Source organism: Myotis brandtii, unplaced genomic scaffold (assembly GCF_000412655.1).
Source record: "Myotis brandtii unplaced genomic scaffold, ASM41265v1 scaffold112, whole genome shotgun sequence".
Classification (NCBI taxonomy): domain Eukaryota; kingdom Metazoa; phylum Chordata; class Mammalia; order Chiroptera; family Vespertilionidae; genus Myotis; species Myotis brandtii.
In genome coordinates this window covers 854,825-880,997 of record NW_005353838.1, presented here as the reverse complement: position 1 = coordinate 880,997, position 26,173 = coordinate 854,825, and the positions used below count along the sequence as shown (strand labels likewise).

At 35.7% G+C, this 26,173-nt stretch overlaps 1 protein-coding gene across 1 annotated transcript in view; it reads left to right on the top strand.

Annotated features, from left to right (window-relative positions):
* The window catches only part of SCN9A (sodium channel, voltage gated, type IX alpha subunit), a 132,161-nt gene that overhangs the window by 43,827 nt on the left and 62,161 nt on the right, over window positions 1–26,173 (top strand). Inside the window, exons 2-9 of the mRNA XM_014546972.1 lie at window positions 12,382–12,688; window positions 14,609–14,727; window positions 16,317–16,406; window positions 16,992–17,120; window positions 19,335–19,426; window positions 20,405–20,608; window positions 22,443–22,506; window positions 24,127–24,268. Of these exons, the coding sequence (XP_014402458.1) occupies window positions 12,431–12,688; window positions 14,609–14,727; window positions 16,317–16,406; window positions 16,992–17,120; window positions 19,335–19,426; window positions 20,405–20,608; window positions 22,443–22,506; window positions 24,127–24,268 (1,098 nt within the window). The 5' untranslated portion in view covers window positions 12,382–12,430. The remainder of the gene's footprint in view (window positions 1–12,381; window positions 12,689–14,608; window positions 14,728–16,316; window positions 16,407–16,991; window positions 17,121–19,334; window positions 19,427–20,404; window positions 20,609–22,442; window positions 22,507–24,126; window positions 24,269–26,173) is intronic.

Below are 26,173 nucleotides of genomic sequence, written 5' to 3'. Positions count from 1 at the left end.
CTTATCATTGAATTCCCAGATCTTACACAGTATCTGACACTAAGTGGTTACTCACACTTCTGATTGGTGCTCCAAGAGAAGAAAAAGAAATACAAGGAGAAAAAAAATATTTGAAATAATTTTCTCAATTATCAGTAATAAAAACAACACACACACACACACACACACACACACACAGTGATGCTAAAGGAAGGACTAAATTACCTCTGTTCCCTTCATTTCAAAATTGTTGCCCTGTAAAGAGATAATCAAAGAGAAGGAAGGCAAAAATGAAGGGAAAGCATTAAAAAGGTGTGCTAGGAAGTTCATTAATTAAATTTTGGATTTTGTGGTGCTTGTGGTATTGGTTAGTTTATGGAAAATGAGCAATCCATTTAATTTTTGAGCTCACTTTTAATATTATTACTTTTGTATCTAATTTTCATTTGTATTTTTGCATTATTGTCTCACCACCCCCTCTCCCCAGTTGTATAAGCTACAGGCCTATAAAACCTGGGTTTGTCTCTGGATTGTAGGGGGGCTAGATAGCACCCAGGTGTTCCAACTAAGAGAGCAAATAGGTAAAAAGTCTGATAACGTACAAGTAACCGAATGAAGTATATAACTCAATTTATGTAAATTAAAGACATATAAATCCAAGATAATATTTACTTTTCAAGAAAACATAACACAAAGATGCATAGTAAGCACATTTGGATGGTTGCCTAAGGATAGGAATGGAAAGAGGGTGGAGTGGTGAGGAATGGAATATGGGGTTGACAAAGAAAAAATAATCATAGAGAGGTTTGCATGGCCAATGACGACATGGGCCATGAACTGGGGAGTTTTAACTCTCTAAACACGAGATTTAAAAAAAAAATCTATAGAATACAGGAACTTTGATTTATATTATCCACAATATAGCTAAATTATTATTCAATCTTACAAGCTTTGTGCAAACTTTTAATTTTAAATTAGCCTAGCCTGAGTGTATATAAAACTGGAAATTGAATGTAAAGAGTTTATTAAGTTATATATGTCAAATCCCATGGAAGGACAAGCTAAATATGATTTTTTTGTTGTTTGGAAGAGCTGAGAGTAGTGAAGATGATCAGACTGGGGAAAATCTAACAAATGAGAAAGACAGCTCCTGGACCATAGAAACACTTAATAAATAATTTTCTGAATGAAGAGGTTTGAGAGAGAGGACTTATTAGGAGTATAGTCCTGATAAAGAATAGCAAACTTCTACTCAACTTTCCTTCTTGACTAAAACCCCCTTCCTGAATCCAGGTCAGGTGGTATGTTCTCATTGCTTTCATGATAGCTGAAGTGCAATTGTTTACCTGCCCATATTCCCCAATAGACTGTAAGTCTCAAAGGACAAGGACCAAGGATGCCTTATTTGTATTTGTGTACCCAGCACCTGGCATCGTATCTAGCACTTAGTAGTCACTTTTAAAAAAATGGTTGAAGAGTAGATAACACTGAATGAACATATGAAAGGTATATTAGCATCACATGATTTCACACATATAACAATCATTGTTTGTATAACCTGTAGTGAGATTATCTTAGAATCAAGATTACTTTCATTTTGTTTTAGTAATTTGAATAAATTACTAAAACATTTAGATCTTCTTGCTTTAATCTTTTGTAGCTTAATAAAGAAAAATTAAAAGCATATTTTGTTAATTTTGCTAATAGGTTATTGTGATGGCATTTAAAAAATATATAAGTTTAGCCCTAGCAGGTTTGGCTCAGTGGATAGAGAGTCAGCCTATAGAGAGAGGGATCCCGGGTTCAATTACAGTTAAGGGCATGTACCTCGGTTGCATGCTGAATTCCTGGCCTTGATTCTCTCTCTTGGTCCCTTCCACTCTCTCTAAAAATCAATGAAAAAATAATACTCGGGTGAGGATAAAAAAAAAATAAATTTTAGCCCAGCTGGTGTGGCCCAGTGGTTGAGCATCAACCCATGACCGGGAGGTCAGGGCACAAGCTCAGGTTGTGGGCTCAATCCCCAGTATAGGGAGGGCAGGAAGCAGCCAGTCAATGATTCTTTCTCATCATTGATTTTTCTGTTTCTTTCTCTTTGAAATCAATAAAAATATTTTTTTAAAATAAATAAATAAGTTTTAATACAAATAATATTGCAAATAATTTAACTGAGGACTGGTCACTCAAGATTCATTTTCTAATTATTTTTAAGTTATTATAGGGTCTTTCAAAATAAGGCTACTTTGAAAAATAGTAATTTTTATACAATAGTATACTCTAAGGCCGTGGTCAGCAAACTGCGGCTCGAGAGCCACATGCGACTCTTTGGCTCCTTGAGGGTAGCTCTTCCTAAGCCTTAGGAGTACCCTAATTAAGTTAATAATAATGTACCTACCTATATAGTTTAAGTTTAAAAAATTTGGCTCTAAAAAGAAATTTTAATCGTTGTACTGTTGATATTTGGCTCTGATGAGTTTGCCGACCACTGCTCTAAGGGAATTCTTGAATAGTGTTTCCTACACAAGAGTGGAAAATTCCATCTACTTTTTTTAAAACTGAGAACAATTACCTTAATAATAAAACCACTCAAAGGTTGTAGACTGAGCCCAGCTGGTGAGAGCACATGCCCAGGTTGTGGGCTCAATCTCCGGTAGGGGCCCTGAAGGAGGTGGCCTCTCTCATTGATGTTTCTATTTCTCTATCTCTTTCCCTTCCTTGCTCTCTTAAAAAAAATCAATAAAAAACATATTTTGAAAAAAAAGGTTGTAGGCTGAAATCATTGAAAGTCAAATAAGATGAACGGAAATCTAGTTTGAATATACTAATGGAAGGATTTAATAAAAGATACAAATTGGAATTCTTTCATGCATTTTATTCCACACGGTCTTAAAATCCATAAGACATGGTCATTGCTTATTTCCATAAAAAATGGGAATCAAAAATAGGCCCTTAGGAAAGTATAATCTCCCCTCTCCCCCAATTTCATTTTGTATTGGTTTTAGGCATACACCTTTGTTGCTAGACAATCATATGTTTTACATATCGTTCCCCTTGATATTGCCAGTACCCCAACTGGCACCACACATAGTTACCTCAATATTATTGACTATATTTCTTATTATTTACTAGAATCCATTTTACCTGATATGACACAGATACATACACATTCTGATGTTCTTCAATTCTTTCTCCATTTCCATTTTTCTGCCTTAGGATCTTTTCCTTCTGTCTAAAAACTTCTTTTAATATATAGTTTAGTAAAATGGTGATTTCTCTCCATTTGTCTTCTTTTTAAATTCCACATTTACCCTTTTTTATCTTTCAAGAAGTACAATATTCTTATAGAAAAAAATGTTGGGAAGCATGAGACTTGGTTGGAAAGTTTGTAAGGAAGACATTCCGATAAAAGGGAGATGTGTGGAAGGCCTCCTGCCCTGTTTATCAGAATTCCGACTTAGGGGAGACTTAAGGGAGTGTCCAAGGCGGCGCCCCTAATTAATCCTTGACCTTTCTAAACAAGTCTGTGCATATGCAGACCCCCAGGTGTTTACTGGAATCCTTACACTTAATCCCTAGATGCCCTTGCCTAGAGTACAATAAAGGCCTAACCAGGCAGGCAATCAACGCTGCCTGGCTGCTATCAGCCAGGTTGTCCCTTAGCCCTCTCTTTCACAGTGAAACAGTGTTGGAGTAATCTGTTCATCTGTCATTCAGGGGTTGCTGGTCAGCCCCAGCAAAATTATGTATATATATATATAATAAAGTCCAATGAATTCTTCCAAATTATACAAACCATGCAACCAGGGCTGGAATAAAAACAAAGAACTCCCTCACTCTAGAAGAATATTTTTACTTCCTGTAATATTCTGGATGTCAGGGACCAGTAACTATGAAATCAAGCAGCAGGTCTACTTTGTTCCCACAAAATTACAAGCTAAGGATGCACTGCTCTCTAGGATTTCATAATCTAATTCTAGCAGTCAGTTAAGTGAAGCTATGGATTTATGGACTGTAGTTTAAAGGGACAGGGATAAATGTACCTCCCCACCTTGTCAGGGAAAGCTTCATACTGATGAGGCATGAGGAACCACTAGGAGTTACCAGGCTTGCGGGGGTTGGGGAAAGTTATCCTGCTTCAAACTAGCTTTCTCGTGAAAGGGTCTAGATAAAACTGTAAGGAAGATAGGCAATTATTTTATAAATAACGTTTGGCTGTTAGTCTTTGACTGTTTACTTCTGATGCCATTTTAAGAAACTATATAGAGTTAAAAGCAAATTGAGAAAAAAGAGGATTGTTTGTAGATTTATAAAAGCTTCTTTCTGCCTACTTAAGTGTAAAAGTTTTGGTTAACTTTTAAATTTCAGGTAACAAATATTATATGGGCATTACCTAAATATCTCAATATAATGGATTATTACCGTTGCTTTTAGTGAATGGTAAAGGGGAAGATAAAGCATCAGATGTAGAACAATTGGCTATTTGAAAATATGTGCAGTCTCCAAGTGTAATAAACTGATGATCCTCAGGAAGTGTCAGAGCTAGCAATATGTATTTTATTTTGATCAAAATAGGACAAATACCAAGACAGCAAATTAAAACATTGGTCGGGGTTTTAAAGACCTTTTATTGCATATGAAATGCAATGCCAAGCAGAATTTGGATAACTGAAGTTGGGAATCCTCTGTTATCTGAGGTTCCCAGCTCTCAGACTCACGAGGATGCCATTTAAGCAAGGTGCAGGATTTCCAAACAGTAGCAAATGTCAGTATGATTAAATCTTAATAACTTAAGACTTAAGATCGCCTCATGTTTAATTTAGTACTGCTGTGCAGCCATGAAATCTGTCTTCCAGAAAAGCACATGGTAACTGTGGTTACCTTGATAAAGGATAATGATCAAGACAATCAGTCTCCTATGCTCTCCCCCCCCCCAAAAAAAAAAAATCATACCAGGCAGGTCCTATTTGGTAATTTCTCCAAGGAGCTCTCAAAAGTCAGATGAGCAAATATCTAAGTTTGCCCAGAACAGCCCCACTTTATGTCTGTTGTCTTGATGTCCAATGTGATGTAACATTTATTTTTTACATAAAACTCTTGGTTCATAACATGATCGCTGTGGTCATTCTGCCAAGGATGGAACCAAATGTGCAAGTGTATTCCTTATACTCAGGGAAGATCCAGTTGCTTTCCTCCAGGGATGTTCTTAGGTGTTCAAATATCAGTAAAATGGAAATCTATTGAGAGTCCTTTTAACCACAATTCAGAAAGCAGATAAGACTGGACTCAAATCTGGTTTAATAATTATTTTTTCCTATATTCACCAGACTCCATTTTCAAGCAGTTTTCACTTTCTTATCTAAATAGTAAGTAGAGGTACTGGATGATGCAGTGCACTGCCTCTTGTCTTTGAATGTTTCAGCTTTATCGCCTTGCTGTTGACATACAGGATTTATATGATCTTGATATTCCCCTAACATACTGAGGCTGGGTGTAGTGTCGGAAGGGCTCACACACTCCCTTTGATGCCAAGATGTAGAGCAGAACTTCCCGACTCATATACAAGTATTTTAGGTCTCATGGAAGAAAGCTTATATCATCACAGTTCATACCGGAAGTAAGCATTGCCTCTCATCTTTCATGATGATGTCTTTCTCTTTTATCATGGGATTTTAGATTTTATGAATAGGAAGGGGATGAAGGAGATGCCACTGATCATAGGAGAAGATTTTAAAATGCCATGGTGGCAAAAAGAGGTCTTTGTAGTGGTAAGCAATGGTTAAGTGTTTCCCATGGGGCTGTCTGTTGTCTTAGTTTGTCGATATTATCAGGTGTTCAGATGTCAGCAAAATGAGAATTGCTGAGGCAAATAGGTTTCTTTCATCTCATTATTACCCCACAGTTCCTAAAGTAACAGAGAAACCAAAAGAGAGATTTTTGTAGCATAACACCATCATTCAGACATATAAAATGAAGCCTTAATTTTAACAACTTAAAATATATTTAGTATGTGTAACACTACCAACTGAGTTAAATTACCCTTATTCTAAAACAAAATACATATAATCCCTTACAGACATATTTTCTAGCCTACTTAATCATAATGACTCTCACATATAATTAGGGCTCAGACATTGTGACTCCAGTCTAGTGTTATGTTTATAAGTTGTAAGCTCATTCCTTACCCAAGAAGGGACATTTGTAGAAAGTTATCATCCCAAACATAATGTTTTAAAAAATTCATCAGCATTTCTAATGGATCTTTTATTGATCAAACTTATGCTATTTTGTACTTTGTAAAATATTATTTTATGTATTAATTATGACCCATTTTAATTAAAAGTAGTGCCCTAGCCAGTTTGGCTCGGTGGATAGAGCATTGGCCTGCGGACTGAAGGGTCCTAGGTTCGATTCCGGTGAGGGGCACATGCCCGGGTTTCGGGCTTGATCCCCAGTGGTGGTGGTGGGGGGGATCATGCAAGAGGCAGCCAATCAATGATTCTCTCTCATCATTGATGTTTCTATCTCTCCCTCTTCCTTTCTCTCTGAAATCAATAAAAATATATTTTTAAAAAAGTAGTTAGAATTATAGGTCTATTATCACTTACTAGTAGTTACATTATAGATAATGGCAATGTATTTATTTGATAAAGTCAAATTTACTGAGACATTGTTAATTTTATATAACAGTGTACTTCTACATCTGTGATTTATTTCTTTATATAATATTTTTCATCTTGGAATAGTTTTAGATTTATGGGAAATTTATGCAGATGGGACAGAGTTCCCATATACTCCATACTCAGGTTCCCCTATTATTAAAAATTTACATTAATATGGTGCATTTTCCCCAATTAATGAAACCATACTGATAAATATTATTATTAATTATTGTCTTTAGTCACCTTTTCTTAGTTTTTCCCTACTGTCCTTTTTCTTTTCCTAGATTCCACCCAAAATACCATATTATATTTCACTATCCTGTCTCCTTGGGCATCTCTAGGCTCTGGTAGTTTCTCAGATTTTTCTTGTTTTTGATGATCTTAACCATTTGAAGGTATACTGGTCAGGTTTTTGTAGAAAGTCCCTGTCTTGGGATTTTCCTGATGTTTTTCTCATTATTAGATCTCAGTTGTGAATTTGGGAGAGGAAAACTATATGTACAAGTACCATTCTCATCATATCATATCATATCAAGGAGATATATTAATAACATGAGTTATCACTGATGATGCTAGGTATAAATTATTTTAAAATGCTTTTTTTAAATGCTCATGTATTGATTCCATTGTGGCTTGAGAATGCTTTAAAAATGAATGGTGTTCCAGCCAAAACCAGTATCTGTGGAAAATAGCATTATCTGTTTCCAGAGCAGTGACATTTTCAAAGCAATTTTTCAATTTTCAACAGTGAGCACCAATAAAATGTTCTATTGTACTTATTTTTACATTTGTCCACTATCTTAAGTAATTTAGATCTGACCTAATTTGATTCAGATTTTGGCAGACATTCAAAATGACTTATTGGACCAATTTTAATTTTGCAAAAATAGAATTTAAGTTAGCTACAGGTAAGGGAAATATAAAACAGAGCCATAGATTATTATAGAGTTATGAACAAATAATTACTCTCCTGCTTCTTGAAATAATGAAATATTATATCTTAATCCTTTTAATCACAGTTGAAAAAACAAGAAATTCGAAGATTTCTTGCTTTTTACAAGAAATGTTGAAAATTGTCAAATGAAAGCTTCCTCAAAGACATTTTATGAAAAAATATTTTAAGAGAATAATTCAATTTTTGAAAATATAAATTTCATATGTAATACAAAGTATGCTGATAATAATCATTACAAAAGCACAGGTCTTATTATAAAATTATATGGACATAATACACACATATCCTACTTGAACCATAACAGAGTTGACACTCTGACACTAATAAATTAATTTGGAGCTGCAGTTTGGAGTTGCAGTATTAGGAACTAGTTGTCTAAGTATCTCTTAGGATGAGATTAGGTGGGTGAAATAATTATGAGAACAAAAAAGTGTTTTTTTTGTGTGTGCAATATTGTGATCTCACTCTAAAGAAGATGCCATCATAATACTATTAATAAGGAGTGGAAATGTAATAATATGTTTTTCAAAATCACAAATTAAACATAAATAAATATTTATTTATTCAGTATATCAAAATTAGGTCAAATCAGTTTAAGTGCTTTTCAAATACACTTGTTGAATAAAAAAAGCATGACATTTTCCTTGTAAAAAATTTAAAAAATAAAGAAAAATATTAATAAAAATTAATAGAATTAATCCATAATCCCTCAGATAGGAATAAGCTTCATTACACATATTATACATTTAATTTCAGATTTACTTTATATACATTTTAAAAATTGAAATTAATATACAAGTATGTTTGTGTGCGTGTTACCTGCATTCCATTAATTATCCATTATACCTTTTTTTAGAATTCACTTAATAGTCATTGAAAGCACTCTTTAGAGGCTACTAAGTTGCTCAGTTTTTCATTTTATGCTCATTTTTTATTTAATGAAACCCCGAATATTAGACTTTTGGATTGATTACAATTTTTCAATATTTTAAAAACATTGTAGTAAACATCTCATAAATGTTGAAGGACATCTGATATTATTGCTTTTGAATAAATTCCAGGAGGGAAATTATTTGGCAATATAAATGAATCAACATAGCTAAGGTTTTTTATAAATATTATGAAATTACACTAAAATAGTTTGTACACATTATTTATTCCCATCATACAGATAGGGGGTAGTGATTTTTCCTATACCCTCCAAACTAGAGAATGATGACAGAATCTGTTCAGGGTCTCTTCAACTTCCTTTCCAAAGGCCCTAATATTAAGCAAGTGCTTAGGGTCTTCCTTTAGGTTAGCCTGATCAGGAAAAGATCTCCCATGCATAGTACCACCGACATCCATCACCCCAACCCCCACTGTTTGTACCTACTTCAGTGATTCAAAACTGTATATTGAGGGTGTGAGTGAACAGAGAGTGAGGAGAAGAAAAAGAGGGGGAAAGATAATAGGAACACTGAAGCGTGGGACTGGGGTTTGGACATTTGAATCAGGAAAAGATCTCCCATGCATAGTACCACCGACATCCATCACCCCAACCCCCACTGTTTGTACCTACTTCAGTGATTCAAAACTGTATATTGAGGGTGTGAGTGAACAGAGAGTGAGGGGAAGAAAAGGAGGGGGAAAGATAATAGGAACACTGAAGAGTGGGACTGGTGTTTGGACACTTGAGTTCATGACGTCTACTTACCTGACTTTCTGTCAAATAATTTTTGAAAGAAGTGACACTCTCCACTTGAATGCAGGATATATATATATAAAAATACCAATTCTTTATCCATCTTTTCTCCAGGAGATTAAGCCTGCGAACACTGAAGGTCTGTTGAGGCGAGTAATCTCTCCTACTCTCCTTTATGATTTCCAAAGTGTTGGAAATCTTCTAAGCCCAAGTGGCAACTGCACTCACTGCCTTATTTCTCAGGTTGATGTGCAATTTCTAAAAGGCTGCTGACTTCTGGAATCAAGTTACCTGGTTTGCGACCAAAGTTTTACAAACCGTACCAAGCTTAGCCTTTGAGTGCTAGAACTAAACTTTAGCTTCTCTTGAATTAATACTAAACCAAAAGCAATTCCATATTATGATGAGTCTGTAGACTCAAGTGGTTGATACTGAGTATGTGCATTTGTTTCCATTTTAATAAACTTTTTTTCTCTTCTCAGGAAAATTTTCACATATTTTATGATTTCACTTTTAGCTTGTTTTCGTAAGTTTTATTGTGGTGGTGTCCATACCATTAAAAGCACCCTTTAAAGTGTACATTCAGTGGTTTTTAGTATATTTACAGACTTGTGCAGCCACTGTCATTATGTAATTTTAGAACATTTTTATCACCTCCCAAAAGAAACCCTATTCCCATTAACCACTAACCTTATAACTATTAACAGTTACTCTCCATCACCCCCACCAACCAGCCTCTGGCAAATAATAATCTACTTTTTGTCTCAGAGGCTATTCCTATCCTGGACATTTCAAACAAATGGAATCATACAGTATGTGGCTTCTTGGTTCTGGCTTCTCTCACAGGGTTTTCAGGGTTCATTCATGTTTTAATATGTATCCATACTTCCTTTCTTTTTATTATCAAATAATAATAACACAACTGACAAGCCTGTATCCATTGTGTGGGTACACCACATTTTCTTTACCCATTTATCAGTTGATGGACATTTGAGTTGTTTCCAGTCTTTTGGCCATTGTGAATAATGCTTTTATGAACATTCATGTACAAGTTTTTTGTGAGGCCATATGTTTTCAGTTCTCTTGAGCACATACTTAAATCAGAGGAACTCACCTCTTCCTGTTACCACTCTTTCTTGACACATGCCTGTATCTCTGTCTGTTTCTGCACCAGGATATACTGTATAGTATATAAAAAAAGTGGGAGTTATTTTGGCTATATTCTCCTTTACCACAGAGAAACCAGGTTTGTCTTTGCTGTATGATTTGGTGTCATTGGTGTCCCTTTTTAGAATCTAAGCTCCTTCAAGACAAAAACTGTGTTTTCTCTTTACTCTCACAGTTCTAAATATCTTCTATGATAACATGCCCAGATTAAGTATTTGGTAAAAACATTGCAACTGAAGGTGGGTTAGAAAATTTAAAAAGAAATGTGATGCACTGACTGGTTTGGCTCAGTGGATAGAGCATCGGCCTGCAGACTCAAGGGTCCCAGGTTCGATTCCGGTCAAGGGCATGTACCTTGGTTGCGGGCACATCCCCAGTACGGGGTGTGCAGGAGGCAGCTAATCGATGTTTCTATCTCATCGATGTTTCTAACTTTCTATCCCTCTCCCTTCCTCTCTGTAAAAAATCAATAAAATATATTTTAAAAAAATAAAAAGAAATGTGATGATACATATCAAGGCAAGAGGCAGACTCAATAGTGTGATAAACCATAAAAAGGGCTTTTTTTTTTCCCCAGAAAGGCAAATCAGCTTTATAAAGTTTAAAGTAGATCATTATATTACAAAATGATTACTTTTTAAACTGGTTATTTTTAAATTGATTTACCACATCTTTTTAAAATGCATACATTTCTGGTAAAGGACTTATATTGATATATTGTGCTCAAGTAATTAAGGGAAAAATAACCTATTTTTTTTCTAAATATAAGTGAAATCTATTTTGTTTGTTAGGGGAACAGGAGAAACTTTGAAAATAATAATTCATTTCTGCTTCTAAAACCTATTTTACAAAATCTTTTGTAATGTTGTTACTACTGTGATCCCCTTACTTTTTATATTAATATCGGAAAATGAAAAAGCAGACTATGGCTCCTCTTCATTCACCCTCCTTCTGAGTGTGAGATGTCACTTAATGTACAACCTTTCAAGCTGTTCACAGCGGCTGGCATGCTGGAAGTTAGTGTGTCCCAACTCTCAGGCAACCCTAATGCCAAAAAGAAAGTAAGAATTTTCATTTTCTTATGCAGGAGTTATGAAGGTATCTGGACTCATTGAAATAATGAGTTTGTTATTTTTTAAATAACTTATTTTATGCTATTTATTTGGAAAATTCCGAAATAATAATATATAGAAAAGTGATATTCTATATTTTTTCTGTAGTTTTTGTAATGTTTTGTATTCATTTATAGGTTAATTAAGGAAGTCATGGTTTGAATGTATACCCTAGTGGTATTTTTACTTTTTTAATTGAATCACAAACGTTTCCCAAGTTTCTCTTCTTTGTGCTTTCCAAAACATTTCCCCAAATTGTTTTTAATTCAAAACAGAAATGTATTTTTTTTATTTGTGAAGGGATATGTATATATTTTAAAAGAAATCAATGTGTAAAATAGAATAAAACAGTCTTCACCACCTCATTCCCCAAGAGAGAAGCAGGGGTTGTGAGCATGTTATGAGAAGAGGGTCAGAGAGGCAAGAGGAGAACCTGGGAGTGGTGCTCTGAGACGCATTCTATAAAGTCTTTTAAATGAGGAGAGTTGAGTTGAAATGCACTAAAAGTGAAAACATATGAAAAATAAAGGAAATTCATTGTTTTTCATTAAGTTGTCACTTTTTTACTTGAAAAGCAGTGAAGTGTTAAGTTCAAATTTTAAAATAAAGGTGGCTAGAAAGCATGGAAAATATGTTGCACATAGTAGTCACTTAATAAATGCTGACTTAACATTGCTAATAATTCTGTGAACATCGTGTTTTATAGTTGAAACCGAAAAGCGGTTTATTAATAATAATATTGATTGCTATTATTATTATTATTATTTTGATGTGCCATCCTTGGTTGGTAAACACTTAAGGCTTTATTTTTCAATTTCCACTTAGGCCTCTTATGAAGGAGCTGGAGGGGAAATAAAATATACAGGATGAAAAGATGGCAATGTTGCCTCCCCCAGGACCTCAGAGTTTTGTCTACTTCACAAAACAGTCTCTTGCCCTCATTGAACAACGTATTGCTGAAAATAAAACAAAGGAACCCAAAGAAGAAAAGAAAGACGATCATGAAGAAGGCCCAAAGCCAAGCACTGACTTGGAAGCTGGCAAACAGCTGCCCTTCATCTATGGGGACATCCCTCCAGGCATGGTGTCGGAGCCGCTGGAGGACCTGGACCCCTACTATGCAGACAAAAAGGTGAGTTTCCTGGGACTGCAGGGTGCGGTCTCTGCCTCGTTCTGTACGGAAAGTTAGTTTAAATTGGAGTGGAATTTAGGGAAGATCCACATCATGACTAAAATATTCAAGTAAATACCTATGTAGGATATTCAGAATATCTACTTTTTCTAATTCTTTATTGAAACTGGTTCTATCATGCCATTTTGATTTCCTTAATCTTTTGAAAGTGTTCAGTATATTGTTCTTCCTTTTTGGACATGCCTTAAACGCATACCAGTAGGAACAAAGCAAGTGTCAACTGACAAGTCATGGGGATGTGTCCAGAGTGCATTTTGTGGAGGTGACAGCTGACTCCCTGGGAAGATATAAGATTGCTCAATTAATAATGAAGTTTGGAGAGCTGCTTTACAGTGTTGGAGAGAAGGAGGAGTCTGAGATGGTCAGGGAGGGAAGGCATAAATCAGAAAAGTTTCCATTGTTCCAAGAAGAAGGCAAAAGAGCATCTCGTAAAATTACCCAGAAAGTTGAGGAGAGAAAGGCAATTGCAATGAGGAAGGACGAGAAGTCTCCCAGATAATTCTGATAGACATAGGACCCTTTTCCCTCTTTGCTCTCATACTCCTCCATTTGTATTTCTCTGTATGATTCCTGTCACATCTTGTCTTTAATATATTAGAGTTATCATGTTCCTGTTGCCTTTCTAGAAAGCTCCTTGAATGCAAAACTCATGCCTCACTTACGTTTAAACTCTTCATTGCCTCTTATACTATAGTTGCTCACTACATAATTGTAGAAAATAATGGATGAGTGAATTTTAAGCATGGTATATTGAAATTTAAGAAAGCAGTACTCCTACTCAAGCACTAGGTATTAATTTTAAACTAATTTTCAATGTAAAAGTGAACTTTATGTTAAATTATGTTTAGACATAAAAGTAGTACAGTGAAAGAGACCAGGAATATAAAAGGGCATCCAAAATTAATAGATTCAGATTCATTTTCTTGAGAAGAGTGTCACATGCAATTAAAAAGCAAGATATTCAAACTTATGTCTCCAATGTAGAAAAATATTGACTACCAGAAGCCCACTCATAAACTCGTATAAAATGCAGATTAAGTAACAACAATAAAAAGACCCAGTCAATGTGTTCTAGTGAACACAATTTGCCTGCCAGTGCAGAAATATAAGACAAGGATTTGAACTTGGACTTTCTGATTTTCAATCCAAAAACAGTAGATTGTTTTAGTGTTTTGGTATTGTTGCTATTTACTTGTTTGGATTTTAAATGTTTTAAGAATGTTTAGTTCTATTTGTATCATTTTAAAAAATTACCATGGGTAGTAGCAAGCACTTTAACTTGTGTCCTTTTATTTTAGCTGTTATTAGTATTATATCTAAAATAGGAAAATTGATCTGGGTACTAGGATTATTCCAACTCTAATATTTGTGAAAATATTTTTTGAAGGAATTTATATTTTGGAGCACTTTCTGCTAATCATAACAATAGCCAACAAGGATTAAAAGTGTCAAGGTGTTATGGTAAAAATCAGGGATAGATAGTTTTTAATTGGTTTGCTTACAATGCAGTGTAATGAATGAAGGAAGTTGTATTTTAAACTAATTTCAATGGCCACAACTTATTGTCACTGATGTGGGCATTGAAGGGATATAAAAAAGAAAAGACACTGTATTTTGGGTGCTCTAAGTAACACATGCTCATAAATACTTCACTTCCTAGCCTGCTGAGAAGTAATGACTTGGAATTCATTGGCCAGCATGATATACATAGTTGTTTCAATGGTAGTGGAACCGCATTGCTTGAGTCTGATGACAGTGTTTCTTTAATATGACACTACCACATAGAGAGGAAAACTGCTGAGATTAATGTACTAAATTTTGGATTCTCAATTTCATCCTGTTTTCTTTTTGATCCTGCAGACTTTCATAGTATTGAACAGAGGGAAAGCAATCTTCCGTTTCAATGCCACACCTGCTTTGTACATGATCTCTCCTTTCAGTCCTCTGAGAAGAATATCTATTAAGATTTTAGTACATTCATATCCTTTTAAAAATGCTTACTTGCAATGATTCTTTAAAATGTACTTTTTGCATCTTATTTAATATAGATTTTTAGCCCTTTCGTACCCAAAAAGACTGTTTTTAGTTTATCATTTCAATATAATTTGGTGTAGGTCTCTGGGAAGATTGGAAGAATGTCAGTTTTAAAATTTAGGATATATTACTCTGACCTATTACTCTCATGTTTAAAGAGATTTTACAAAGTCTATAAATTTATTAATAACTAGAGGCCCACAGGGGATTGTCAAGGGCAGGGGAAAAAAAGGACACATATGTAATACCCTTTGTAATACTTTAAGCAATAAAAAAATAAAAATAAAAAAATAAATAAAACTAAATTTAAAAACAAGTCAAAAAAAAACAAAAAACTAGAGGCCCAGTGCATGGATTCATGCACCAGTGGGGTCCTCCGGCCTGGCCTGGGGGATTGGGCCGAAACCGGCAGTCCGACATCCCCCAAGGGGTCCCAAAGTATGAGAGGACACTCTGCAAAGTTGCTGTCGCTTGGCAGCTCCTGTGTTGAGTGTCTGCCCTCTGGTGGTCAGTGCACATCATAGCTGCCAGCCAGTCAGCCAGTCAGCCAGTCAGCCAGTCAGCCAGTCAGCCAGTCAGCCAGTCAGCCAGTCAGCCAGTCAGCCAGTCAGCCAGTCAGCCAGTCAGCCAGTCAGCCAGTCAGCCAGTCAGCCAGTCAGCCAGTCAGCCAGTCAGCCAGTCAGCCAGTCAGCCAGTCAGCCAGTCAGCCAGTCAGCCAGTCAGCCAGTCAGCCAGTCAGCCAGTCAGCCAGTCAGCCAGTCAGCCAGTCAGCCAGTCAGCCAGTCAGCCAGTCAGCCAGTCAGCCAGTCAGCCAGTCAGCCAGTCAGCCAGTCAGCCAGTCAGCCAGTCAGCCAGTCAGCCAGTCAGCCAGTCAGCCAGTCAGCCAGTCAGCCAGTCAGCCAGTCAGCCAGTCAGCCAGTCAGCCAGTCAGCCAGTCAGCCAGTCAGCCAGTCAGCCAGTCAGCCAGTCAGCCAGTCAGCCAGTCAGCCAGTCAGCCAGTCAGCCAGTCAGCCAGTCAGCCAGTCAGCCAGTCAGCCAGTCAGCCAGTCAGCCAGTCAGCCAGTCAGCCAGTCAGCCAGTCAGCCAGTCAGCCAGTCAGCCAGTCAGCCAGTCAGCCAGTCAGCCAGTCAGCCAGTCAGCCAGTCAGCCAGTCAGCCAGTCAGCCAGTCAGCCAGTCAGCCAGTCAGCCAGTCAGCCAGTCAGCCAGTCAGCCAGTCAGCCAGTCAGCCAGTCAGCCAGTCAGCCAGTCAGCCAGTCAGCCAGTCAGCCAGTCAGCCAGTCAGCCAGTCAGCCAGTCAGCCAGTCAGCCAGTCAGCCAGTCAGCCAGTCAGCCAGTCAGCCAGTCAGCCAGTCAGCCAGTCAGCCAGTCAGCCAGTCAGCCAGTCAGCCAGTCAGCCAGTCAGCCAGTCAGCCAGTTGCTTAGGCTTTTATATGCATAGATTATTTTCTAAGAAAAAGATTTCAACAGGTGTTATTATTAAATATTCAAGATTCCTGCCATGGTCGTTCGTCATATTCCTTGACTCTAAGCTACCTTGTTCGGCATGCTTATCATGTGCACTATTCTGACAAACTGCATATTTATGACCATGAGTAACCCTCCAGACTGGGCCAAGAACGTAGAGTAAGTGGGTATATGTACATTTTAATATGGTCTTAGTAGTATCATTGTTATCCTTTCCTTTTCCTATCAGAAGTTATTCCATCTATAAAAATTGTGGTGTTTATCTTCCCATGTTATATAGTTTCTTTTCTTTCTATTATTATTATTTTTCCTATGGTGTTAACCTGACAGCAGTAGAATAGGATATTTAGAAAAGAATAATTAGATGATACAGTCTTTTCCAGAAGAATGAATGTATGAGACACCCTGCCTGTTGTTAGACATGTTATATATTTCTTATCCTTGGCTGTATTTCTGATAGGATCAACATAGGAACTTTCAAGGCATATCTAAACCTATGTTCTTAGTAATTTTCAGTACTTCTACTTTCTAGGAGAGTTTCTGATATAGACATTTTAAGGTTGGTTTTTTTTTTGAAAGACCTTGACTATTAGTTTATTTTAATATTTAGAGTGGGTCCATAAGCCAACAGCCACACTGCAGTAGATGCCTTCCTTTGGTTAATCAGGAAAAAATAAATTATAAAGATTCACCTAGTGCTGTATTCTTTTCATATTTAATATCCCAATGGATTCTTGTGTCTAGGTACACTTTTACTGGAATATATACTTTTGAATCACTTATAAAAATCCTTGCAAGAGGCTTCTGTATAGGAGAATTCACTTTCCTTCGTGACCCATGGAACTGGCTAGATTTTATCGTCATTGTTTTTGCGTAAGTACTACATTCAGTTTTTCAAATGGCAAATTTGTGAAAAATCACAGACAGCACAGTATTTCAGTAAGAACAATGCTTACATTTAAATAAAACTGTATAAAAGCTAGTTATTTGTTGGAAAATACTAACTTTTATAGAAAGATCATTTCTCACTCGAATGTGTATGACATCATTAAGATTGATCATCTCCCTCTGCACCCAGCATTTGGATGGACAGTTTATGTGGTGCCAGTTAGGTTCACACATTTTCCAAGTTCTTATTTAAACACAAATAAAACTTGTTTTAACCACAGAAAAAAAATAGGTCTTTAATTATAAGTATGGTGCCCTTTTTATTAATATAAACTGTTCAAGTGCTAATAAATATATTAAAATATAGAAGTCTCTCTCTATATAAAAGGCTAATATGCTAAATGTCCTTCCCTCCATCCTGATAATGACATCACATAGCAATGCACAGCTTCCTCTCCCTAGCGATGACTAGCCTCCTTGCAGTTTCTTCAGCCCAGGAGCATGACTTGCTTTATAGCCAGGTGGAAACACTTTATACTTTAACCAAATGTCTGTGAAGCATTTTTCATTCCTCATCTCATTTGATCCTCACAGAAGTCCTGGAGTAGTAGATAGGAGACTCGGTGGAATCCTACTTTCTTTTCATTAGCCAGAAAACAGAGATTTAGAAAGTTTAGAAACTTGACCCTACTGAAAAAAAGTAAGAAATGGTGGACCTTAAAAATGACTTCAGGTTTTCTTACTGCACAGAATATAGTCAAACACTGCTGCAGTTAAATATTTTACCCTTTATTCTCCCTGCATGATCTATAATAATAATCTGCTTCATGTTGATATTTACTGCTGTGTTGCTGACAATTACCTGAAAGAGAAGTTGGAGTGCTTCACTGGGCTGGAGAAAGTTTAGCTAAATCAGAAAGCAGGTCTAATTAAGCAAGTTTGTTCTATATCTATAAAAGGCTAAGTTAACTCGCGAATGTGCGATACATATAAAGCTCTCACTGGCACCAATCGCACGCATGTGTTTCGATCTGTCATTGTCTATTGTGAATTTAGTTGACACTTCTATTATAGAGAAAGGGTGAATAGCGATATTAAAATATTTCTTCTAATTAATTCCATTTCAATGTGCATGAATTCATGCACCAGGCCACTAGTATATTTTATAAGGGCTGTCACTGCATATTAAACCTAACATTAATGCATCGTATGTGTATTACACATGCATCCCCAGTTTATTTTCAAGGGGAAAAATATTAACATATAATTGTAATTTATTCACATAGTTACTTTCTTCCAAAATATGTCAGAAACATTCAAAAAGAATTTTTTTTAATCTCAAACCTAGTTAGAATATTTTTGGCTCTATCATTTTGATGTAAAAGTAGTGGATGTTCATTGAAAGAACTTAGACAAAACCGAAGGGTCTTTTTAGATTTCTGGTCTCCGGTTCCCTCACCCCCTGTCCCACCTCCATGTCCATCAGCCTCCCTCCTTTCATGATCACACATGACTGCAGTTGTACCTACCACTTGCTGATGAGACAACATTGTGTCACACAAGGCTGCCACTTCTCAGGGGAGTCTCCTTTACTATAGAAATAGACTACACAGACCATAAAATTTACTCCTTTAAAATATAAAATTCAGTGTTCTTAGTATGTTCAGAGAGTTGTGCAACCACTACCACTCTCTAATTTCAGAATATTTTCATCACCCCCAAAAAGCAGTCACTTCCATTCATCCCCTTCCCCCAGCTACTGGAAGGCACTCATCTATGTTTCATCTCTATGGATTTGTCTACTGTAGTCTTTTCACATGAATGGAACCATATAGTATGTGGCCTTTTGTGTCTGGCTTCTTTCACTTTGCATACAATTTCCCAGGTTTTCCACTGATATTTTATAAAATTATTAAATATCTATAGTACCATAATGTTGAGATCTAATAACTGAAGCATGTAATTGTTTACTTAGGCACTTAAGTGTATGAAACCATTTTAATAATATATTTATATTTTGCTCACATCAAATATGTCAATTAAAATCTATTTAAATTCAATTAGATATGATAGGAAAGAAAAGGGTTGCAGAAGTATATCTTTAAGACTTTCCAAATGTAGGAAATACCTTGACTAAAGGCACAGGTAAGTATCATAGACTCTATCTAAATTCTGAATAACTCTGATTTAATTCTACAGGTATATAACAGAATTTGTAAACCTAGGCAATGTTTCAGCTCTTCGAACTTTCAGAGTCTTGAGAGCTTTGAAAACTATTTCTGTAATCCCAGGTAAGAAGTGATTGGTGTGAAGCATTAGGCCACTCATAACTCCAACTATTTGGGAGTTGTTCTTTGTGTTTGTGCGTGTGTTGTCACTGTGTTTGTGTATAAACTCCCTATTGCAGATATGTGACAGAGTTTGTGGACCTGGGCAATGTCTCAGCGTTGAGAACATTCAGAGTTCTCCGAGCATTGAAAACAATTTCAGTCATTCCAGGTGAGAGTTAAACACCGGGGCTGACTTTGATTTTTTGGAGAAAATACAAGAAAGACTTTCTCTTATGAAAATTTAATGAATCTAATTTTTTATGTTTTTCAGAATCCTTATTAAAAGTCAGCCTTTGTGTTTAATCAATTGCATGGGTCTTAGAGGATGAAGATGGCCATTTGGCTCACATCTCAACTTGAAATTTTCCCTCCTGTCTATCAGTTCATTTTCCATTTGACTGATTCAGGAATGAAAATTTCAATTTGTTTACATTGCTTTTCATAGAGTTAAGAAAAGAGAGAGAATATCAGCATGAAGGTATTGCATGACATATTTCTTTTATCTTTCCTCAACAAACCATTTCTTAACTGAAAATTAGTAAGTTGTCACTATGCATTGCAAGTCAGCCTCTTTGTTTTAGTACCAGTATATAGAGAAATGGTTTGTGTGACAAGAACTTACTGAATTGACACTTTTAAAAAATTATTTTTTACAAGTGAGTGTGGATATGGTTTGAGCAACCAAATCTTTTACTTTGACAATTTGGTTATTCATTGGAAATATTTTACAGTTTTTAATCATTTGCAATAATATATGGAAACAATATATGAAAACCAGAAAATCCACCTTTTTGACCTCGTGGGCTTTTTTTGAGTTAGGCTATTTAAGGTCACTGACCTGACAAAATGCATGCGTTTCCAGGAAAACTGTGTTTGTTTCTCATTCAAAAACTTTATTCCATTGTGAATACCTTTTTTTTTTACGCCCTCTGCATTCAGGCCTGAAGACCATCGTGGGGGCCCTGATCCAGTCTGTGAAGAAGCTCTCAGACGTCATGATCCTGACGGTGTTCTGTCTGAGCGTGTTTGCGCTGATCGGCCTGCAGCTCTTCATGGGCAGCCTGAAGCACAAATGTCTGCGGGCTTCCCTTGAAAGTAATGAATCAAGCACGTTGGACAACCTTGATGAAGAGCTCTACAGAGGTACGACTGTCCCTACAGTGGTTCAGAGGTTGAAATAAAGCTAAAAGCATTGATTCCTTTGAAGGTTAAATGTTGCTTTCATTTTAATTATTTCAAAATTATTCAAATATGTAGAAAGTTGCTACAGTGTGAATTTGGATCATATTATATTTTTAATAACTCTCCCTGGTTCAAAGCTTTCTAGCAGTCCTGGTATTGGAAGCATGAGATACTTTCATAATTCTCAATTTCTGTAAGATAAAAAAGAATAAATTTGCTCTAGAGAAATCAATTTAGCTATGAATTAATACTATGAATTATTACATTTCATCCATAAGATACATTTTTATGTATTTAATTTTATTGTATAATCTTTACCTATGTTTATTTTATAATGTAATTTATTATATGAGAATATAATTATGTTCTACATGTATATAACTATAATAGCATGATATACTTATATTAGTTATAATATAATAATACATCAATTACTACATATTAAAATGAGTGTCTTGATAGTATTTCTAAAGAGTCCCATACAGCACAACAGTTTTATAACCAATGATGGGTTTTACAGTTCTTTCTAATGGCTTCTTCAATCTCATTAATGCATCACATCAAAGTTTAATTTATTAGAGCTAGTTCTAAAGGTACCATAGCAGGTGATCTATACACATTATCTCAGAAGTCTGCTAAATGAACAAGTATATTTTAGAGTATGTTACAGAAAGCACGAACTGTATGTCTTCTAAACAATTAATCCCTAACAGTTTTCTTCACCGGAACTGTTGATAAGTTTGGGTGAGAATGAGATCTAGCAAGGTTGTGCTTTCTAACACTTGCAGTGTGTCTGTATGATGTGGCCTGCAGGAACGCATAAGCCTTAAAGGTCATTAGACCCAGAGTGGGCTGTAAGTCAAGAAACCTTTCAAATGTGTGTGCCTGTGACGGAAGGAGATCAGGGAGTAAGGTCAAGACTCTCCTTGGATAATAAAGAATTCTATGCATCATTTTTTTACTTTACTTGTCCTCTCACTGGGGAAGATAAAAGCAAATAAAACCTAGCTAATATATTTAAATACTGTAAATAAAACAAAAAAGATATAATCTAAAACAAGAAAACTGAAGGTTTTCAAATAAAATGTACATTTTTTTTTACTGGCTTTTGATGAAGAATTTAGCATACTTTTCTTTTTATCTTTATTTTTTCAATTCCTAATTTTTGTTAATATGATCTTACATTTTATTTCCAATTTCCAAAGAATTTTATTCCTCAATTCATATGCCATAAAAGTAATATATCTTATGGTAAATTATTTGCATTTACCTTCTCTTTTGTGAATCAGTGTACAACTTTTATTTAAACACCTTTTTTTTTTTTTAAACTAGTCCTTTTACTCTTATTCTTGGTTCCATTACTGAGTTTGGAATTTGAATGATTTTTTTAAACCTTCTGAAATGGTCTCAAGCAATTCTTTTTTTTGTTTGTTTTTGTTTTCAAAAAAAGTAGAAAAAGTCCTTGAATTTTGTAGTGTGTCTTTATGTTGCCTTTACACATGAGGGACAGCTAAGTCAACAATAAAATATTATTCCATAATCATTTGCCTCAGTTCTGTACATTATTCTTGGTTTTCTTCTGAAATATTGGCTTAGAGAGATGTTTATTATCATGTTTATTACCGTCCATTGCCTGGCCCATAAGAGCTTATCAATAAATATTTGAGGGAGACTCTATAAGAAATAAATAAATAAATGCATGTTGCCTGAATGTGTGTGAATGTCTATATTAACTAATTTACCTGCTGCAGCTTACACTCCATAACCTTCTACTGTTCAATTTCTTCCCACATAGATTATTTTTATTTCCTGGAGGGATCTAAAGATGCTCTCCTCTGTGGTAACAGCACAGACTCAGGGTACGTAGTATTTGTTTTTAGTGTAAAGACTTAAAAAAAGAAAAGGAAAAACATACTCATTTGGATTGCTGATAAGAACCTTTGATTCATATTGGTTTTACGTATTTCATGGCATCATTTAATTCCTTCTGCCCCCACAGTGAGTTCAGACTTTATAAGGTTCATAGTTACTGCGTACCTTTGAATGTAAGACTTGGAGGTAGTGTTTAAATGAAAACAAGACATACATCATATAAGCCTTAAGACAGTAGAAAAAAAGATTTCCATAAACCCCACCAAACGTTGGTGGGTTACTTTTCAGCTTTGCTTCTTTCTGAAGAAAATCAAATGTTCTTTCCACCCTCAAATTCTACTCATTCTCCAATCAAGTGTGACTGATAGGTGACTGAATGCAATGACATTTGGGGGCACTCTAAAAAAAGGGACCTCATGGACTTGGGTAAAGACATTTTAAGAATCTCATATTGATGCAAATACCCACCTTGCTGTTTCTCCTGCACACCAACTTTATCTCTGCTGCAGCATTTTGTACTTGCTCTCCTTCTGCTCAGATAGATATCTCTTCACCATGCCACGTGTGCACTGGAAACATAAAAATAAAGATGATAAGGTGGCAGCTCCCAAAGATACCTCAGAACACTGTTTATTTGGCATCATGCATACCAATCCACCAATTTGAGGAAGGAAAAGAGTCTTAAGGCTACAAATCTTACACAATTGCTATGCTTTGACTATTCTTTACAATAATATATATATATATTAGAAACCCAGTGCGCAAAATTGTGTGGCCCTGTCCACCGGTGCGGCCTGGCCGCACTTGCAGCCCTGCCCACCTGCGCTGGTCTTTGGTCGTTACAGTGTTAGGGCCACAGGCCCTTTATAAAAAATAGGTTCTTATTGATTTTAGAGAAGAAGGGAGATTTTAGAGAGAAGGGGAGAGAAGGATAGAAACATCAATGTAGAGAGAGAATCATTGATTGGCTGCCTCCTGCATGCCCACTATTGGGGTTCAAGCCTGCAACCTGGGCATGTGCCCTGACCTGGAATTGAACAGTGACCTCCTGGTTCATGGGTCAATGCTCAACCACCCAGCTACACCAGCCAAGCTGAGCTTTGACTATTCTTGATTGTGATTCACGCCAAGAATAATAAAGGTGGGGGTGAGGGGAGACACAGTTTTGTTAGAGGCCTATATCAATCTTTATAGATACAATAACTATTATATGACATCTGGTGTATGTTTCCAAGTTTTAATGGTGATGATGATGATATAATAGCAGCTACTGTTGATTTGCAGGAACTAAGATAGGTAATTTGCATACATTATCTTCTTTAAACTTAACAATCTTAACCATTTGAGATAGGTGTTATCTTGTTTTCACAGAAAGAGGGCATTGGCCTTAAAAAATTTAAGTAATTTGACAAATTTACCAACTAGTAAATAGTAGGGGTAGGATTCTAACCCAGTTCCTCCTAACTCCAAAAAATCTGTTCTTAATCATTTTTCAATATTGACCACCACCACCCCCATAAAGGGACCTTGAATTTCCCACTTTTCTGTAGGATTGTTTAGCTTGTATCCTGAAGCCACTCTGACTTGTTATTCCTTTTCTCATGTAGTCAGTGTCCAGAAGGGTACATATGTGTGAAAGGAGGCAGAAACCCAGACTATGGCTACACGAGCTTTGACACTTTCGGTTGGGCCTTCTTAGCCTTGTTTAGGCTAATGACCCAGGATTACTGGGAAAACCTTTACCAACAGGTGAGTGCCAAGAGAAACATTCATTGCATTCATTGCATAATCTGATGTACGGCTCTTGCCTGCTTTAAATATGTGATGTCTTATTCAATTTAGAGTGGAGAAAACTCTATTGTCTTATTATTAAAATTAAACATTTCTGCTTCCAGCACTAGTAAATGGATAGTTCTTGAATGAAAAATTATTTCATTATCTTTCCTGGACTTATTTGATCTCTAAATCTTTTTCCCCCTTTGCAAATGTAGAATCCCATAATATTCTAAGTAAATAGCAAGAAATATATTGTAATATTCTCTCCTACCTCTCTTGAACAAACTATGCTTTCCTCATGTGCCTTTCTGCTTTGAGTGCCCTAAAAGCAGGCTGTCCTATGCTCACCATGCTTTATTTTTTGAACTCCCATATACAATTGTTATGGACTGAATTGCATGCCTCCAAATCCATATGTTGAAATCCTAACTCCCAGTACCTTAGAATGATTATATTTGGAGCTAGAGCCTATAAAGAGGTAACTGAGTTAAAATTAGTCGATTAGGGTGCATCCTAATCCAATCTGACTGGTGGTCTCATGAGAAAAGAAGATTCAGACATGAGCAAGAGAGGCACCGGAGATACACACACACGGAGAGAACATGCCATGTGAGAATTCAGTGAGGAGGTGGCCATCTGCAAGGCAAGGAAAGAGGCCTCAGGAGATACGTACATGCCAACACTTTCATATTGAACTTCCAGCCTTCAGACTGTGAGAAACACATTTCTGTTGTTTAAGCTACCCAGTCTGTAGGATTTTGTTATGGCAGCCCTAGAAAATTAACACAAGAGTGAAAGACTCAGTTCACTTCTCTAAAATCTCCTCTTCCAATTCAGTTGCTCCTTGCTCTAGACCTGCATGCCCTTTGCACATTCTTCAGTTTAAAGCATCCACCTCTTGTACTGTAATTGTTAATTCACATCGTCATCTCCCCTAACTTCAATGTGATCCTCTTGGGCCTGTGGGCTCTTTCTTATCCCCCAAGAGGAAGGAGACCAAAAATGATGATTCCGTATTATAAATAATAACCAACACTTTTCTCAATTTGCCACAGATTCTTCTTTTGGCCTGTTTCATGTTTATTTAATTTCTGCGAATATTATAAATGAATATAGAAAGGAAATGCAAACATACAGGAAAAAAGGAATATAAATGACTTTTAAGTATGCAAAAAGATATTCACCTTTTCTGCAGGTTAAATGTGGCATAAATTTTTTTACCTATCAGAATGACAAAGATCAAAATTAGATCAAAAGAGAAATACTGTCTGGCTGAGATATGTAGAGGAAGACATTCCTGGGAACCACTGGAGAGTAACATGGGAATTTCTATGAAAATTTAAGTGAATATACCTATTGAGCTAACAATGATGCTACATACTAAGAATTTACCCAAGACAAAACAACAGTAACTGATAGAAAAAGGATTTGAGTAACTAGGCATCAGAGATAGGAGAGACTTATTTTTCATTTAATATCTGTACCATTGGAATTATTTTTACCATTTATTTTATTGTTAAATTTTTAGTAAATGTGAATTAAAAATAAGTATAAGATGAATAAATAAGTTCATATGATAGGATTATCTTTTATGAACAAAATGCATCATTGCTAATATTTCTTGTTAAAGAAAAAATTTTAAAACTAAAAGGCACTATTTATCTAGTCCTATAATTTAAAAATGAGCAAAGCAGCTAGTTTTTTGAGTAATTTTTAGACTGGAGAAATTTTTTCAGGATTATTCTATTTAATAATAATCAAGAATTATATCTAAGTCTAGTACAAGTTTAATTGATTGTTATATACTTTATAGTAAAAAGTATATATTTTAATACTGATTGTTTTCCATGAAGATACAATTTTATCCCTTTATAGTTT